At 43.1% G+C, this 16,475-nt stretch overlaps 1 protein-coding gene across 2 annotated transcripts in view; it reads left to right on the top strand.

The window, feature by feature from the left end:
• Positions 1 to 2,714: 2,714 nt before the first annotated feature.
• Positions 2,715 to 16,475, top strand: part of LOC310823856 (remodeling and spacing factor 1-like) — a gene marked incomplete at its 5' end in the record, with an annotated part of 32,808 nt that continues 19,047 nt past the window's right edge. Inside the window, 6 exons of one of the 2 annotated variants that reach the window (XM_083696731.1) lie at positions 2,715 to 2,868; positions 4,134 to 4,225; positions 8,676 to 8,768; positions 8,876 to 9,081; positions 14,336 to 14,496; positions 14,590 to 16,378. In XM_083696731.1, coding sequence (XP_083552857.1) covers positions 2,715 to 2,868; positions 4,134 to 4,225; positions 8,676 to 8,768; positions 8,876 to 9,081; positions 14,336 to 14,496; positions 14,590 to 16,378 — 2,495 coding nt within the window. Of the gene's footprint in view, positions 2,869 to 4,133; positions 4,226 to 8,675; positions 8,769 to 8,875; positions 9,082 to 14,335; positions 16,379 to 16,475 lie in introns of both variants that reach the window. The other variant, XM_083696730.1, reaches the window with a different exon arrangement.

A 16,475-nucleotide genomic window follows, 5' to 3' on the forward strand; every position in this document is an offset into this window, starting at 1 on the left:
ACAATGAGTTCAGCGTTCTTCAGTGGCCTTCCCAGTCACCAGATCTGAATCCAATATAACACCTTTGGGATGTGGTAGAACGGGAGATTCACAGCTTGAAAGCGCACCTGAAATATCTGCAGGAATTGCGTGATGCAATCATGTCATCATGGACCAGAATCTCAAAGGAATGTTTCCAACATCTTGTGGAATCAATGCCATGAAGAATTGAGGCTGTTTTGAGAGCAAAGGAAGGCCCTACCCAGTATTAGTATAGTGTTCCTTATAAAGTGCTCAGTGAGTGTACAGTCATGAGTAAAAGTTAGGACACCCCTCAGAATATTAAGTTATTCTCTTAAAAATATGGACATATCAATATGTTATCTTCTTTCTAACAATATCTATAGATAAAGGGGATGTAATTGAACAAAAAACAATGAAAATGTAACTTTGTAATCATTTATTTAACGAAAAATTAACAATAATGCCAATTCCTACTGAGGAAAAAGTTAGGACACCCTATGCCCTAATAGCTAGTATTGCCCCCCTTGGCTGAAATAACCTCAATTAGACATTTCTTATAACTGTCTACAAGTCTCTAACACCGATTGGGAGAACGTTTTTCCCACTCCTCCTTGCAGAGGGTTAGCGTTAGGGTTCGGGTTCGGGTTTTCTTTCAGCTGTGTGATGTTCGAGGGGTGTCTTGCATGCACAGCCAGTTTCAAATCAATCCACAGCATCTCAATAGGATTAAGATCCGGGCTTTGACTTGGCCATTCCAGAACTCTCAATTTATTTTTCTTGAGCCATTCCTTGGTAGATTTACTGGAATGTTTTGGGTCATTGTCATGTTGCATGGTCCACATCCGCTTCAGCTTCAACTTTCGAACAGATGGTCTCACATTTTCCTCAAGCACCCTCTGATACAATACAGAATTCATAGTGGATCCTATGATGGTAAGCTGACCAGGCCCTGCTGCAGAAAAGCAGCCCCAAACCATGACATTTCCACCCCCATGCTTCACAGTTGGTATGAGGTTCTTGTTCTCAAATGCTGTCTTGGTTTTGCGCCAAACATGTCTACTCTTACTGTGCCCAAATAGTTCAACTTTGGATTCATCTGTCCAAAGCACATTGTTCCAGAAGTTCTGGTCTTTCTCTAGGTGTTCTCTGGCAAACTTTAGTCTTGCCCTGATGTTTTTTTTTGACAGCAGGGGTTTCCTCCTTGCACACCTCCCATGTAATGCAAACTTGTTCAGTCTCTTTCTTATGGTGGATGCATGTACTTTGACATCAATTGTGGCAAGAGACACCTGTAGGCCCCGTGATGACATTCTGGGATTGTTGGAGACTTCTTTAAGCATCTTTCGGTCAGCTCTTGGGCTGAACTTGCTTGGGCGACCTGATCTGGCCATGTTGGTGGTGGTTTTAAATGTTCTCCACTTGTAAATTATTTTCTGGACAGTGGAATGGCTAATTTCGAATTGTTTGGAGATCTTTTTATATCCCTTCCCAGACTCATATGCATCGACAATTTTTCTTCTGAAGGCCTCAGAGAGCTCTTTTGATCTCGCCATGGTGATGCAACTCACTTCAACAATCAAGAGCAAACCAAACTAAATGTCTGAGGTTTAAATAGGACAGGCTCCTCCAAAATCCTCTGTAACGATGTTCTAATCATTTGCACCTGATGTGGTGCTCTTGATTATAATTTTAGGCATTTTAAGTGGAACTAAATGTGGGGGTGTCCCAACTTTTTCCTCACAAGAAGATTGCATTTCTATTAATTACATTTTACCAATCATTTTTTCAATAATTTGTTTCAGTTGTATTTGTTTAGTTATATTACCTCAATTTTTCAATATTGTTCAAATGTCCATATGTTTGAATATGTTGAAGAAGACAAAGGTTTTCATAGGGTGTCCTAATTTTTTCTCATGACTGTATATGGACCTAACTGTAGTCACTAGTGTAGGTGAGCAGCAGGGGGTATCAGTTCAAGAGCCTTTTGGCTTGGCGGTAGAAGCTGTCTCGGAACCTGTTGGCTTCGGTTCCGTTTGCCAGACAATAGCACAAGGCGTGACTGGGGTGGCTGCGGTCTTTGATGATCTTCCGGGCCTTCCTCAGACACCTCTTGGAGTCGATGTCCTGTACGTCTGAGAGCTCGCTCCCTATGATGTACTGTGCCATTTTCACCACCCTCCGAAGAGCCCTGCGGTCATGGGCAGTGCAGCAGCTGTACCAGGCAGTGATGCAGCCAGACAGGATGCTCTGGCTGGTGCTGAGGGGCCATGTCAAATTTCCTCAGCCGCCTGAGGAAGAACAGGCACTGGTGTGCGGTCTTGATCACTGGGCCGGTGTGATGGGAACAGAATAAAGTCTATTTTCTTGTCTTACTATTACTGTTATTTGATTTAGCAAAACTGAACAAAATAAAGAAAAACAAGCCCCCACCCCAACTGTTATTTGATTCCCCAACATAGGCAGAAATCCAACAAAGGATTCCCCAACAAAGGCAGGAAAATTAGCCAATTCTGGTTTTGTAACTCCACAAACGAAAAACGGATTTCCGATTTCCGTTTTGAACACGCAAATCGGATGACCGCAAGGTACACGGACCACCCTGGTCAGAGCCCCCTCCGTCAACTAATGACGCGATGCTGACGCGCTGAATTCTGGTCACTTCTCGGTCCTCCCAACTTCGTTCATTCTCATCTTAGTCCCCGGTTGGAAAAATGGCTGCTTCGGTGGCAGCAAAGGACTCGAGCCCCGGTCTTTGCCCGAGCTTCGCGGTAGTCTGCGCTTTCCTGGAGCGGTACGGATCAGCCTTGGACCTGCCGGAGTTGACTTTCCCGCAGATGGAGAAATATCTTCGGGATACATCGACAGGTAAGACGGTAGGAAAGGTAACAGAAAAAGATGCGACGTGTGAGAAGAAGAAGAGGGTCTTTTTACTACCAGCATCATCATCATCACTGAGTGAATTAATTATGTGGGTGGTCGGGGACTCCAGACAGTGGAGTGCATAGCCAGCTTGCTTTTAGCAGTTATGTTGATGTTGTTAGCTTGTTGGAATGGTTGTTTATTGCATCCATTATTAGCCTAGATGTTTTGAATTTTGTTGTAACACACAGCAGGTATTTGTGAAAGCACCCATATCAACCTCGTATTTTCGTGAACTGTGCCGCTAATCGTTGTCAAAATACCGTAGTTGGATATAAAAAGACTTGGATGTTATTTTGACAAGTAGCGAGGGTGGCTGTCAATTAGACGCAGGCGCAATGGTGATGCTGCCTATAGCTACCAGCTAGCCCAGCAGCCCACTGTTAAACAACAACAACAACTAGCGATGTAACTAATTTAATTTATGTAAAATGAAGCGTGACACATTCGTGATAGTCAGAACTTCAGATTCCCCAAAGTCACATTCTTGCCACTTGCGATTTGAATCGTTTCAGAGGCGCTGTAATTGCTTGCTTGCTTGTCGTCACGACGAGCTGTGAGCAAGCGAGCGGGTCCGTGTAGTTGCTGAAATGGTACGGAATACGTTGTTCCATGAAACGCTATCAACACACATGCACACGTGAAGTTGTATCTTTAGTGAATTATGACTTTACTTTTCGGTTTTATGACCCTTAAGCGACTTATTAAATCTACACGTACAAACATGTAATTGCGTTATGCTTTGTGAACTACGACATGGAACGTTTTCGTGCCAGGTTTTAGTCTTGTCCTATCCAAGCTAGCTCAGTGTGTCGTAGCTGGCCTCCGAGCTAGCAAAATAATAATGTTGTATGTGTGCTTTCTTTGCGAAGTAATGTTCGATAACTTTTGGATTCCACATGTTTTTCATTGTTTAACACTGTGACCTATTTTTTTTAGTTAGAAAATAGTTTGAATGTGAATGATTAGAAATAAACAGATCATCAATCAGAAGCTGTTATGTCAGAGTTATTCGTCACAAGGCTGATACGGAGAACACACATTTATGAACTGATTTGTTTTGTCATGTCAATCTGGCATATCTGCTTAAGTAAACAGTGTGATGTCTTGCAGAATGTATTCTCTCTCATACGTCTTCTGATGCAAATTTCAGTAAACCTTTTCTACTCTCTGTAGTATATATCCTGTATGTGTTCCTGTGTATCACCCAGTTCCCAAGCCCCTGGTGGAGCTTCATGTGAAGCTTCTTAGAAAGATGGGGAAGTCTGTGTCAGCTGAGAGGTGGGAGAAGTACCTGGCCAAGGTGAGTTTGTGTACACATGTTATTACAGTATAAGGACTGTGTGTTAGAGTTTAAAATTTCAGCCCGAACACGATGGGTCCCGACCCTCGGGTCGGGCCTGATTTTCTTCTTTCGGGCCGGGCTGACAGGTTTTTTTTTTTGGATGTGGCTGTGACAACTCATGTTGCTGATTACAAAGTTTGTGTGTGGAAACATTTATAAAAAAACAACCAAAATATCAAGCAGTCTGTTTTAATGAAAGGTTTTTTGCATGGCAAATATAAAAAAGTCACACTGAGTCTGACTGCATTGACAAACATGTTTTGGCTGAGTGCGTGAAGCCTTGAAAAGTGCACCTGAAAAATCTGCAGGAATTGCATGATGCAATCATGTCATCATGGACCAGAATCTCAAAGGAATGTTTCCAACATCTTGTGGAGTCAATGCCATGAAGAATTAAGGCTGTTTTGAGAGCAAAGGGGAGGCCCTACCCGGTATTAGTATAGTGTTCCTAATTCCATTTATGGCATTTAGCAGACGCCTTTATCCAAAGCGACTTACAACAAATACAATTTTTTTTTAAATATATATACTGGAGAGAAACTTGTACAGGGGGGTAGTGGGGATGAAGAGGTCTTTAGGAGGGACAGTTAAGATGTAGTCTGAAGAGATGGGTCTTCAATCTACGGCAGAAGATAAGTAGTGACTCTAATAAAGTGCTCGGTGAGTGGAAATGGACCTAACTGTAGTCTCGAGTGTAGGTGAGCAGCAGGGGGTATCAGTTCAAGAGCCTTATGGCTTGGAGATAGAAGCTGTCTCGGAAGCTGTTGGCTCCGGTACTGTTTGCCAGACGATAGCACAGAGCATGACTGGGGTGGCTGCGGTCTTTGATCTTCCGGGCCTTCCTCAGACAACTCTTGGAGTAGATGTCCTGTATGGCTGAGAGCTCGCTCGCTGTGATGTACTGTGATGTTGGAAACATTCCTTTGAGATTCTGGTCCATGATGACATGATTGCATCACGCAATTCTTGCAGATTTTTCAGGTGCGCTTTCAAGCTGTGAATCTCCCGTTCTACCACATCCCAAAGGTGTTCTTTTGGATTCAGATCCGGTGACTGGGAAGGCCACTAAAGAACGCTGAACTCATTGTCATGTTCATGAAACCAGTTTGAGATGACTTTTGCTTTGTGGCATGGTGCATTATCATGCTGGAAGTCGCCATTAGAAGATGGGTAAATTGTGGCCATGAAGGGATGCACATGGCCAGCAACAATACTCACCATTACACCACCTCCACCATGAGAAGGTGTACAAGTGTCCCTAATAAAGTGTTCGGTGAGTGTATGTACAGTATATCAGTCATATATCCATTTCTTTATTTCTTTTTATCTATCTGTCAATCTATCAAGTTGATGCAAGTCAAGCAACCCAATCAGATGCTCCTCTGGCATAGAATTACATACAAACTGAATCAGTATGGACAAATTCTCAACATTACACCTGTCCCTAGTCCCATCACTTTTCATGCAAAACCCTGCAGAGTCAGCGTTTGCATACCTTTTCCTGACCTGTCCAAGAACCATGTTTGCCAGTGTTTCAATTATCTCGTTTTGAATATCCTTGTGGTGTACTTGGCATTTTTAGGTATAGCCTTAGCAATATCAGCTAGCTTGTCGTCCTTCTCTAAGGTATATTCAAACAATTAAAAAAAAAGACCTGCAGCAATGTCATCAGCATCGGTGTCCCGGTGGTCACGCTTTAAGGTTGTTTCACGGAGCCCTAACTCGCTCACACACAGAAACTTAACTACACCACCAATGCTCTTGACATAATATTGGTTCTTTTCAAGCTGTGTTTTACCTACCAGCATAGAGTTGATGGTTTCTCCTGTTGCCTCTCTGCATTTGTGCTCAGACCAGGTGACTGCAGCCTGTACATGACTGTGGCTGGATGCATGCTTCTGTAACCCCCTGTCACGCTCGAGTGCCGCTTTCCAGTTGTTAATACCACGTGAGGTAAAAACAACATCCCTCTCATTGGCAGTGACATATTTCTGACAGGGGAAACAGAAGCATGCGTCCCTCAGAGCAGAGTACTCCAGCCATGGTCGTGTGCAGTACCAGGCAGGATTGAATTATCGTAATATAGCACCAAATGCACACTTTGGGTAGCTAGCTAATATTGGCTGGGATGGTGCATCGCCATTCAAGTCGCTAACTGCGTGAGGTGGGGCTGAGGCAGCCGAGAGAGGGAACTGCTTTGGGGCAGTGCTTGTGGAGGGTACAGGAGCAGTAGCTGGAGCCTCTGATGTGCTAGCAGCAGCATTGCAAGAGGCAGAAGCAGCACTTGGCTTGCTTATCGGCTTAAACATGCATCGCACACCAAGTGTTGTAAGTCGCTTTGGATAAAGTAAATGAATGGAATGTAATGTAGGTCAAACTATGAGCTTTCGCTAGCAGCACAGCATTCACAAACTGAGAGAATGGGTTTTCGAGAAAACTTTCTAGAAAAGTCACTGTAATTCTATCTTTAAAAAGGTAATAGTGTGTTATCTGTTATTTTGTTCCAATCCATACACGCCCACCCAATCAGAAGTTAGCAACGTTAGTGGTATTTTCTGTGCTATTTTTCCATTGGCTGAACAAAACCTTTTTTTTTTTTTTTCATTTTTGATTGGGTGGGCTAAGGACAGTTTTCCAACAGTCTCTCTCTCCAGCAAGTGGCTTTCTCCTCTCCTCACTCCCCGTCACCTAAAATGTTCTGTTGTGCGCAATGGCAATATGCTCTGGATGAAGGCACATTTTAGATTCCATTTTTTTTTCATGCTTATCAGTTGTCGGTGATGTCAGACTCGGGGGCCGGGCTCGGACTTGAATTTCCAGGCCCGTTTAAAGCTTGTGCGTGCGTTTTTTAGAGCTCAAGATCAGAAAGAGTGTTAGACCTTTTTTTCTGGTATACAGTGCCTTCGGGAAGTATCCCCTTCACTTTTTCAACATTTTGTTGTGTTATAGACTCAATTTAAAATGGATTAAATTTAAAGAATTTGCCATCAATCCACACACAATACCCCAGAATGAAAAGCGAAAACAGGTTTTTAGAAATTTCAGTAAATGTATTAAAATTGAAATACAGAAATACCTCGTACATACACTCACCGGCCACTTTATTAGGTACACCTGTTCAACTGCTCGGTAACGCAAATATCTGATCAACCAATCACATGGCAGCAACTCAATGCATTTAGGCATGTAGACATGGTCAAGACGACCTGCTGAAGTTCAAACCGAGCATCAGAATGGGGAAGAAAGGTGATTTAAGTGACTTTGAACGTGGTTGTTGGTGCCAGACGGGCTGGTCTGAGTATTTCAGAAACTGCTCATCTACTGGGATTTTCACGCACAACCATCTCTAGGGTTTACAGAGAATGGGCCGAAAAAGAGATAATATCCAGTGAGCGGCAGTTCTCTGGGCGAAAATGCCTTGTTGATGCCAGAGGTCAGAGGAGAATGGCCAGACTGGTTCGAGATGATAGAAAGGCAACAGTAACTCAGATAACCACTTGTTACAACCAAGGTATGCAGAAGACCGTCTCTGAACGCACAACACGTCGTACCTTGAAGCAGATGGGCTACAAAAGGGGGTCCAACCCAGTACTAGCAAGGTGTACCTAATAAAGTGGCCGGTGAGTGTAAGTATTCAGAACCTTTGCTATGACACTCTTAAAGTTAGCTAAAATGCATCAACAAATCACTCAAGGTTGAAATGAGTCCATCTTAATGCAAGGATAATAGTTCATGTAATTTTGGAATTAATATCTTTGTTTTTATAGGGTCTCTGATTTGCACAGGAATCAATTACACACTGTGTGGATTAAGATGTCACTATCAACTATATTTTTCTCTTGATCCTGACAAACTCCCCAGTCCCTGCCAGTGACAAACATACCCATAACTTGATGCAGCAACCACTATTCTTCACACGAGAGATGGTGCAGAAACTGCACTGCATGTGCTGGATTTGCACCAGACTTAATGCTTTGTAGTAAATCCAAATAATCCAGCCACTTTCTTTGCTGTATCACTTGAATTCATTGTTGCAAACACAATTATGGACTTGAGAGAGATTATTTTCCATTAAGAGATTCTTTTTGGCCACTTGGTTATAGACCAATTTTGTAGAGTGTCTGAGATGATGTTGTCTCATCGACCTTTTTTCTCTTTGTCATTCTGGGGTATTGTGTATGGATTGATGGCAAATTCTTTTAATTTAATCCATTTTAAATTGAGTCTGTAACACAACAAAATGTGGAAAAAGTGAAGGCGTCTGAATACTTTCCGAAGGCATTGTATCTACATATGGAAAACAGGGTTTTATGCTATCAATTGTATTCTTACTTGACTGTGTCTATTTCCTCCTGGTGTAAGTGTTTGAGCATGCACACCTCTAATGACTTGAGGTGTATCTATCCAGGTATGCCAAGACTTTAATGGCACCTGGGCGTGGGAGCTTGAACAAAAGGGTTACCAAGAGATGACCATGGAGTGCAAGTCCAGCATCCTCAAAGTACGGCCTCTCACTTGTCTTCACATTAACCTACATCCCCATCACTTGTGAAATCTTTTGTATTTGTATCATCACTTTGACCTTTTATCTCTCACCTCTGACCCTAGTACCTGTGTGAGTGTCAGTTTGATGATAACCTGAAGTTCAAGACTGTGATAAACGAGGAGGAGCCTGAGCGGATGCGTATGCAGCCGATAGGTCGAGACCTACAGGGCCTGATGTACTGGCTGCAGCTGGACCAGGAGCAGAATGTCCGTCTCTACACTGAGGAGCAAGACGATATTGACGGGTCTACATGGAGGTGCATCGTCAGGTATGCGAGAGTCTTAAGTCTCCTTGTCTCCTTCCCTTCATCTCCACTGATCTGAAGACACTGGATCGGTGGAAATATTAGGCCTGTAGTGCAGTGGTTCCCAACCTGGGATGGCATTTGAGGCATTGTACAGAAAATGCATGTATACAACAAATAACTCAATTTATCATTCCAAGACCTGGCCAGAGTGTGTTATTTACAGAGAAAACAGGCTAATGACAGCATGAAACTGAACAAAATGATACCAAGACACCAAAAACCTTGAAACAGTGACCAACCTTTTCCTATATATGTAATATCCATTGGGTTCCGGCTATGCAATGTTCTGCTCCACCGTTGGATACCATCATTGTGAGAGACATAGTTGTTAAAGGAGCTAAGATCTTCTGCTTCTCAGGGGCACATGACATGGACATGAAACAACTAACTCCGCCTATTCTGGCCAAAAACCCTGAGGCCTCGGATGTGGTGGTCCATGTAGGGTGCAACGACATTCAACTGTGGCAGTCTGAGATCCTCAAGGAGGACTTCAAAGTCCTGATCGCATCTCTGCAGGTCCTAGGAAACGCATTCTTATCTCTGGTGCCCTGGCCACGGTGGAGAACGGCACAACCTTGTGGTGCAAATTCTTCCAACCTACTATCTATTCCATTAAAGAAAAGCACCGAGTCCAATGTCAATAAACCTACTCCAAGGGTTAATTGTCTAAGAAGACATTTATGGTTTGTAATCTCATTGATAATCATAGCCTTGATGCCATCCTACTTACTGAGACCTGGCTGGACAAAAATGGCACTGCCACACTGATTGAAGCCTCTCCCCCAAACTTTAACATCTATCACGCAACAAGACAAGATAGGAAAGGTGGTGATGTTGCGACCATTTACTCAGATACATTGTGCTGTTATTCAAGATTTCTCAACTTTTGAATACCTTGTTGTATGTTTGAAATGTGATGTTCCTGTTTTGCTTCTCACTGTATAAACCAAAATACACTCAAACACTTTATTAGGAACACTATACTAATACAGTGGAACCTCGAGATACAAATTTAATCCGTTCCGAGACTTCCTTCGTAAGTCAAAACATTCGTATCTAAAATAAAAAAAATAAAAAATAAAGGGTTCGTGTGCAGGCGGCTGCCACTTCTCGCGAAAAAAAAGGATTTGTATCTCAAATTTTCATTCGTATCTCGGAGAAATTTCAATTCGTAACTCAAAACATTCGTATATTGGGGCATTCGTATCTCGAGGTTCCACTGTACTGAGTAGGGCCTCCCTTTGCTCTCAAAACAGCTTCAATTCTTCGTGGCATTGATTCCACAAGATGTTGGAAACATTCCTTTGAGATTCTGGTCCATGATGACATGATTGCATCACGCAATTCCTGCAGATTTTTCAGGCGCACTTTCAAGCTGTGAATCTCCCGTTTTACCACATCCCAAAGGTGTTCTATTGGATTCAGATCCGGTGACTGGGAAGGCCACTGAAGAACACTGAACTCAGTCATGTTCATGAAACCAGTTTGAGACGACTTTTGCTTTGTGACATGGTGCATTATCATGCTGGAAGTAGCCTTTAGAAAATGGGTAAATTGTGGCCATGAAGGGATGCACATGGTCAGCAACAATACTCAAGTAGGCTGTGGCATTCAGTCGATGATTGATTGGTATTAACAGGCCCAAAGTGTGCCAAGAAAACATTCCCCACACCATTACACCACCTCCACCATGACACGGTATACAGGTGTTCCTAATAAAGTGTTCAGTGAGTGTATATAGCACTGGTTTACTCGATGAGTTTGCTAAACTGCTGTCCAAAATTGCCATAGATTGTGGTAGTGTGATTATATCAGGAGATTTTAACATCCATATTGACAACCTTGGCAACTGAATTTATTAGCCGCCTCTGCTCCTTTGATCTTATCCAACATGTCTCTGGCCCTACCCATAAACATGGCCATTCATTAGACTTGGTCATAACCAAGCGTCTTGACACTTATGTTACTTCTATTGATGTAGCCATTTCTGATCACTTTTCTGTGTTTTTTGATTAGTCTCGCTGTTGATCAAGTCAACACGAGGATACCTAAATGCCAATGCTGCTGAAGCCTTTATAAATCTTATATCTAGTTCGCCATTTCCCACTCCGTCATCCTCCTGTGATGCTCTAGTAGACAGCTTTAGCTCTAACGTTTTGCGAAATATTGATACTATTGCCCCATTAAAAACAGAATCTTTCTGACAAACAGAAAGCTCCATGGAGAAATGGAGAAATATCTGGAAAGTGGAAGCATTTTCTCTTCTTTTAGCTCTATACTCCAACAGTTTGGATTTGAAATCAAGCAATTACTCTGGGGTTAAAGTAGAGATTCTCAGCTTTAATTTAATGTTAATCTTTGTCTCATCTGTCCACAAGACCTTTTTCCAAAACTCTGCAGGCTCTTTTCGGTAATTCTGTCTTAGTCTTCTGCGGATGGTAGTCTCTGACACGTTCATGCCTACCTCCTGGAGAGTGTTCCTGATGTGTGGGACAGTCGTTTTGGGGTTTTTGTTAATTATGGTGAGCATTTTTTGGTCCGCTGTCGAAGTCTTCCTTGGCCTACTTCCTTGGCCTTCTTCTTTTGGATGATGTTCCAAACTGTTGTTGTTGGATATGTTAAGATTTTGGATATGTTTATGATGGTTTCTTTCTGATTTCTCAGCCCAATAATGGCTTCCTTGACTAACCAGAAACACCTGTCAAGCCAATTTTCCAATACAACTGGTTCCCTGATATAGGGGGGTTATGTATAAAAAGGGGTTCTAATTTCTAAATGCTGAAGCCAATTTGAAAAAAGAGAATATGTACTTTAACTGCATAGTATTTGTTTGATTTGAGTATACAGCTAAGTACTTATGGAGGGCACTGTAGATATCTATAAAGACAGTCTTAGTAGCTACAGCAGAGAAATTAAGCAGGCCAGACAGTCATTTCTCAATGTTATTGACAACCACAAGGATGATGCTGAAGTTCTTTTTTCTACCATTGGTCACCTGATAAATCCCCCACCTACAACAACTTGTAAGCTTTTTTCCACCGCTAAATGTGAGAAATGTGCTGCCTATTTTAACGACAAGATCACAAACATTAGACTAAATATTTAACAAGACCTGATAAAAATAGTTGAGTTCCCACCTTCGCCATGCGAAGACAGTATTGCACATTTTCCATCGTTGACCTCATAATGCTTGGTGAAATTCCATATCTCCTCAAGTTTTCAACTTGTCTCCTTGACCCCATCCCCACTACTTTAAAAAAAGAAAAAAAAGAAAAAAAAGACAATTTTTAGCTGTCTCAGATGAGGTGCTGAATATTGTTAACTGTTTTCTGCAAACTGGTACTTTTCCAAGCACGCTCAAAACTGCCATGGTTAAGCCTCTATTGAAAAAGAGTAATCTTGATTCTTCATTAATTAGTAATTATAGGCCTATCGCACTTGTGAAGGTGGTCAATGACCTGAGCATCAACACTGACTCAAATAAGCTTTCTGTCTTTATGCTTTTAGATTTGAGTGCCGCGTTGCACGGTCAACCATGACATTTTATTACACAGACTTCAGAAGTGGATTGGCTTCTGGTCCAATTCTTGACTGGACGAAACTATTATGTTGCTCTGGGCAACTGTACCTCTGACCTAGTTGACATCGTGGTGTTCTTTAGGGGTCCATTCTTGGGCCTCTCCTGTTTAATCTCCATGTGCTTGCTCTGGGACATGTTATTAGGAAACATAACTTTAACTTTCACAAGTATGCAGATGATACCCAACTTTATATCTCATTGTCACCCAGAGACCAGCGTCCTGTGAGCTCCTTAATCCATTGTATTGATATACATTTGTGGATATCCCACAACTTTTTACAATTCAACAAAGAAAAAACTGAGATTCTAGTTTTAGGAGCTAAGGCTCAGAGAGAACAAATCTCTGTCTACTTAGACTGTCTGTCCCTTAAGAGCAAGAATTTGATACTGATCTAAATTTTGAAGCCCATGTTCACAATGTGACTAAATCAGTGTTTTATAATTTAAAAAACATTGCAAAAGTGAGGGGTTTCATTTCACAGGCAAGAAGAAACTTGTGTACGCATCTTTATTCTTTTATTTCTCATGTCTCTTAGTCTGTTGTCTTATTCTGTTTAATATGTTGCATTGAGCTGCGGCTGGTATAACGTGCTATAGAAATACAATTTGATTGATCTACTTTACCACAGTGCATTAATCGTTAGCAGCGCTGTCTCCTAAGAGAAACTTCAAACAAAGTTTAGTTGGGAGTTACACTTGAAAGGATTTTTTGATAATAAAACAATTACGTTCCGGTGGTGAGCATGATGACTGCTTGAACTTGAGCTCCCGATAGTTAGCAAAAACAAACCCCAACACCCCCCCAAATTCAGAAACTTGCGGACAAACAGTTACATTTTCTATTATAATTAGTGGGGGAATCGAAACATGAAGTCGAAAGAACCGTAACAAAGGAAAAGGACAGTCAGACCAAAATGGAAGATTTGTGTAACGTCTCCGAGCAGGAGGAAGATGGTGGCACCACACTACGATCCGGCAGTGTACGATCCTGAAACTATGCGCATGGGGCACGATAGCTTTAGCAAAGAGATACGTGATCTAAAAACAGAGGTCAGAAAATACTTCAACTCGTTAAAGAAGATTTCAAGAAAAATATGAAGACAGAACTCAACGATCTAAAGCAGGAAATGCTTAACCCACACAGAGCTTCTTGGTTTTGATTTTGGTTTCAACAGCCAAGCTCTCTCCTCGTTGGACTGCGGAGCGATTACTTTGCACATTGTTGCATATTGCATATATTGCATATTATTGCAAAACTACGTTGTTTGCGATTACAATAAAAACATGTACAAGATTGTCTAATATATAGCCACTATTAAAAGTTGTTTGAAGTTTCTCTGAGAATTTTTTGGCATGTAATTTCAACGATGCTAGACTAGTTACCGTCTGAATCATGTCTATTGGAGATGCCACTGTTAACTGTTAGCTTGTCCTGTATCTATAAGTAGATAACGGAGAAACAGAGAATCTTTCACTACTGGCTTATGAAGACAACTCGGGGTAAGGTGATATTTCACCTCAACATGAAAATAGACTGAACCATCCCTTTTAATCTTTGTACAGTGGTAATGTTGGTATAGTAACAGTAAACCAATACCGCTGTACTGAAACCTGAATCCATGTTTGTGTCCTCAGGACTCGGAACGACCTGGCAGAGGCTCTGGAGCTTCTCAAGGCCCAGGTGGACACGGAGCACATGGAGAGAGAAACCTGGCCAGAGAGAGAGAACCAGGGTGGTTCCACTAGTGCCAGCCCCAACCCTCAGGAGAGGGGGAAGAAGAGGGACAGGGAGGAGGGTAAGAGTGGGGAAGAAGAGGATGGGGACTGTTATAATTCAAATTCTAAAAACACAACATGTTGGTGTAGATGTCTTTCTGCTGTTTTTGTAGGTTGGCCTGGTGACAAGAAGGCTGCGGTATCATGTGATGGCTCTGAGGATGAGGATGGTGAAAGAGCGAAGAGCAGAGTCATCCCCTGCCTCAAGCCAACTAGAACCACAGAAGATGCCCCTGAAATGCATCACAAAATGTTTGGTTTGGTGAAGACAGAAGAAACAATAAAAATAGAAAAGGTAGCATCTGTGAAGCAGGAAGCTGTTGAAGTTGAGATGAAAGAAGAAAGTGAGATGGAAACAGAGACTGTAGGAAACAGAGAGAAGGAGGAGAGATCAGAGGAGTCACCAGAGGAGTCACCCCCTGTCATTGACAACCGTGTGAGCACTATCACTGCACTTGTCAAAGAGGAGTCCAGAGACCCCAAAACCCTAACCAACGCTGTGTCCATTGTTATGGTGCCAGTGTCTGTGACGAAACCAGAGGTCCTTCCTGTAAAAGGGCCTGAGAGCAGGAAGGAGGTGGAAGTGGACAGAGCCCAGAGGAGCAACCAGCAGGCCAAAATACCACTGAAGAAGAGAGAGCTCAAACTCAGTGAGGGTTTCCATGGCAACCGACACCATAGCAGTCACCACAACAGCAGAAACCAACACAACAACAATAACAGCAACAGTAGTAGTAGTAGTATTATTGTCCGTAACCCCTCAGTGACACAGACAGGGAGAGAAGAGCATCTGTTAAACTCTCCTGAGGAGGAGAGGCGATTGGTACCCCTCGTTGGCCTGGCTGTCTTAGAAACAGAGGAAACAATGGCAAGGTGTGAGCTGACCAATGGGAGAGCTCTGACCTCACACACAGATAGCCGGAATGGCGTGATAGGGGTCATAGGTCAGGTAGGGATAATAGGTCGTGTGGGGGTAATCCGCAGCCCCTCTGAGCGACTAAGACCGGCCCCAGAGCAGGATGGAGGAAGGGTGTCTAAGGAGAGGAACGGACCCTGTTCAGACCACACAATGGCTGGGATCACCAGAGTGGGGGAGAGGGAGAGAGGGGAAGACGGAGAGGAGGACAGAGGAACATCAAGGTTCGAAGCGGAGAGACCCATTGCTCCAGAGACTGTTACAGAGAGGGAGAGCAGCAGACAGTCAGTGCTAGTGAGGAAGGGCCCAGCCTGGGGTGAAACAGGAGCAGTGGCCCCTGGTGTGGGAGAGAACCAGACAGCCAGACTCTTTCTGTCCTCCATAGGGGCTGAGAGCCTCTCAACCCTGGAGAGACGAAAGGAGTCTGTGTCTGTTAGTCCCCTTTCTGTATCAGAATCCAGAGGGGAAACAAAGAAAGGGATTATTAGAGAGAAGAGAGGGGAAAAAGCAAGGGAGGAGAGGTTAGAAGGGAAACATGTCTCAGTGGGGACAATAACTCCTGGAGAGAGGGATGAAGAGAGGAGAGAGAGAATGAGCCAGTCAGAGACTGTCCCCCATGGAAAGAAAAGTGAGGGATCTGGGTGCCCTGTAATGGAGGTAGAAGAGGAGGAGGAGGAGAGGAATAATGTCTCCGATACAGAGTCAGATTCAGTGAAGACCAAGACAAAACCAAGTCTACCAACTCCTGTAGAACAACATCAGGACCAGAACGACCAGGACAAGGCATCCAGTGGTTTGACTGAAGTCCAAGCCAGGGAGAGGGGGGCTGAGGGGAGACTAGGACCCCTGAAGGCCTCCTCAGAGCTCCAGAAAGAAGGGATCAGACTGAAGATTAAGATCCCTCCACACCAGAGGAGTGCTGTCAGAGACAGAGAGAAGGAGCAGGGCGATGGGACATCCCTGAGGAGGTCCGCTCGGATCTGTAGGTGTGTGTGTGTGTGTGTGCGTGCGTGCGTTTATTACCCAAATCAAATGCATTTTTCTGTGTATCTGCATTCTTCGGTTTAGTGGACACATACAGTA

The sequence above is a fragment of the Argentina silus genome (assembly GCF_951799395.1).
Source record: "Argentina silus genome assembly, chromosome: Y".
Taxonomy (NCBI): Eukaryota; Metazoa; Chordata; class Actinopteri; order Argentiniformes; family Argentinidae; genus Argentina; species Argentina silus.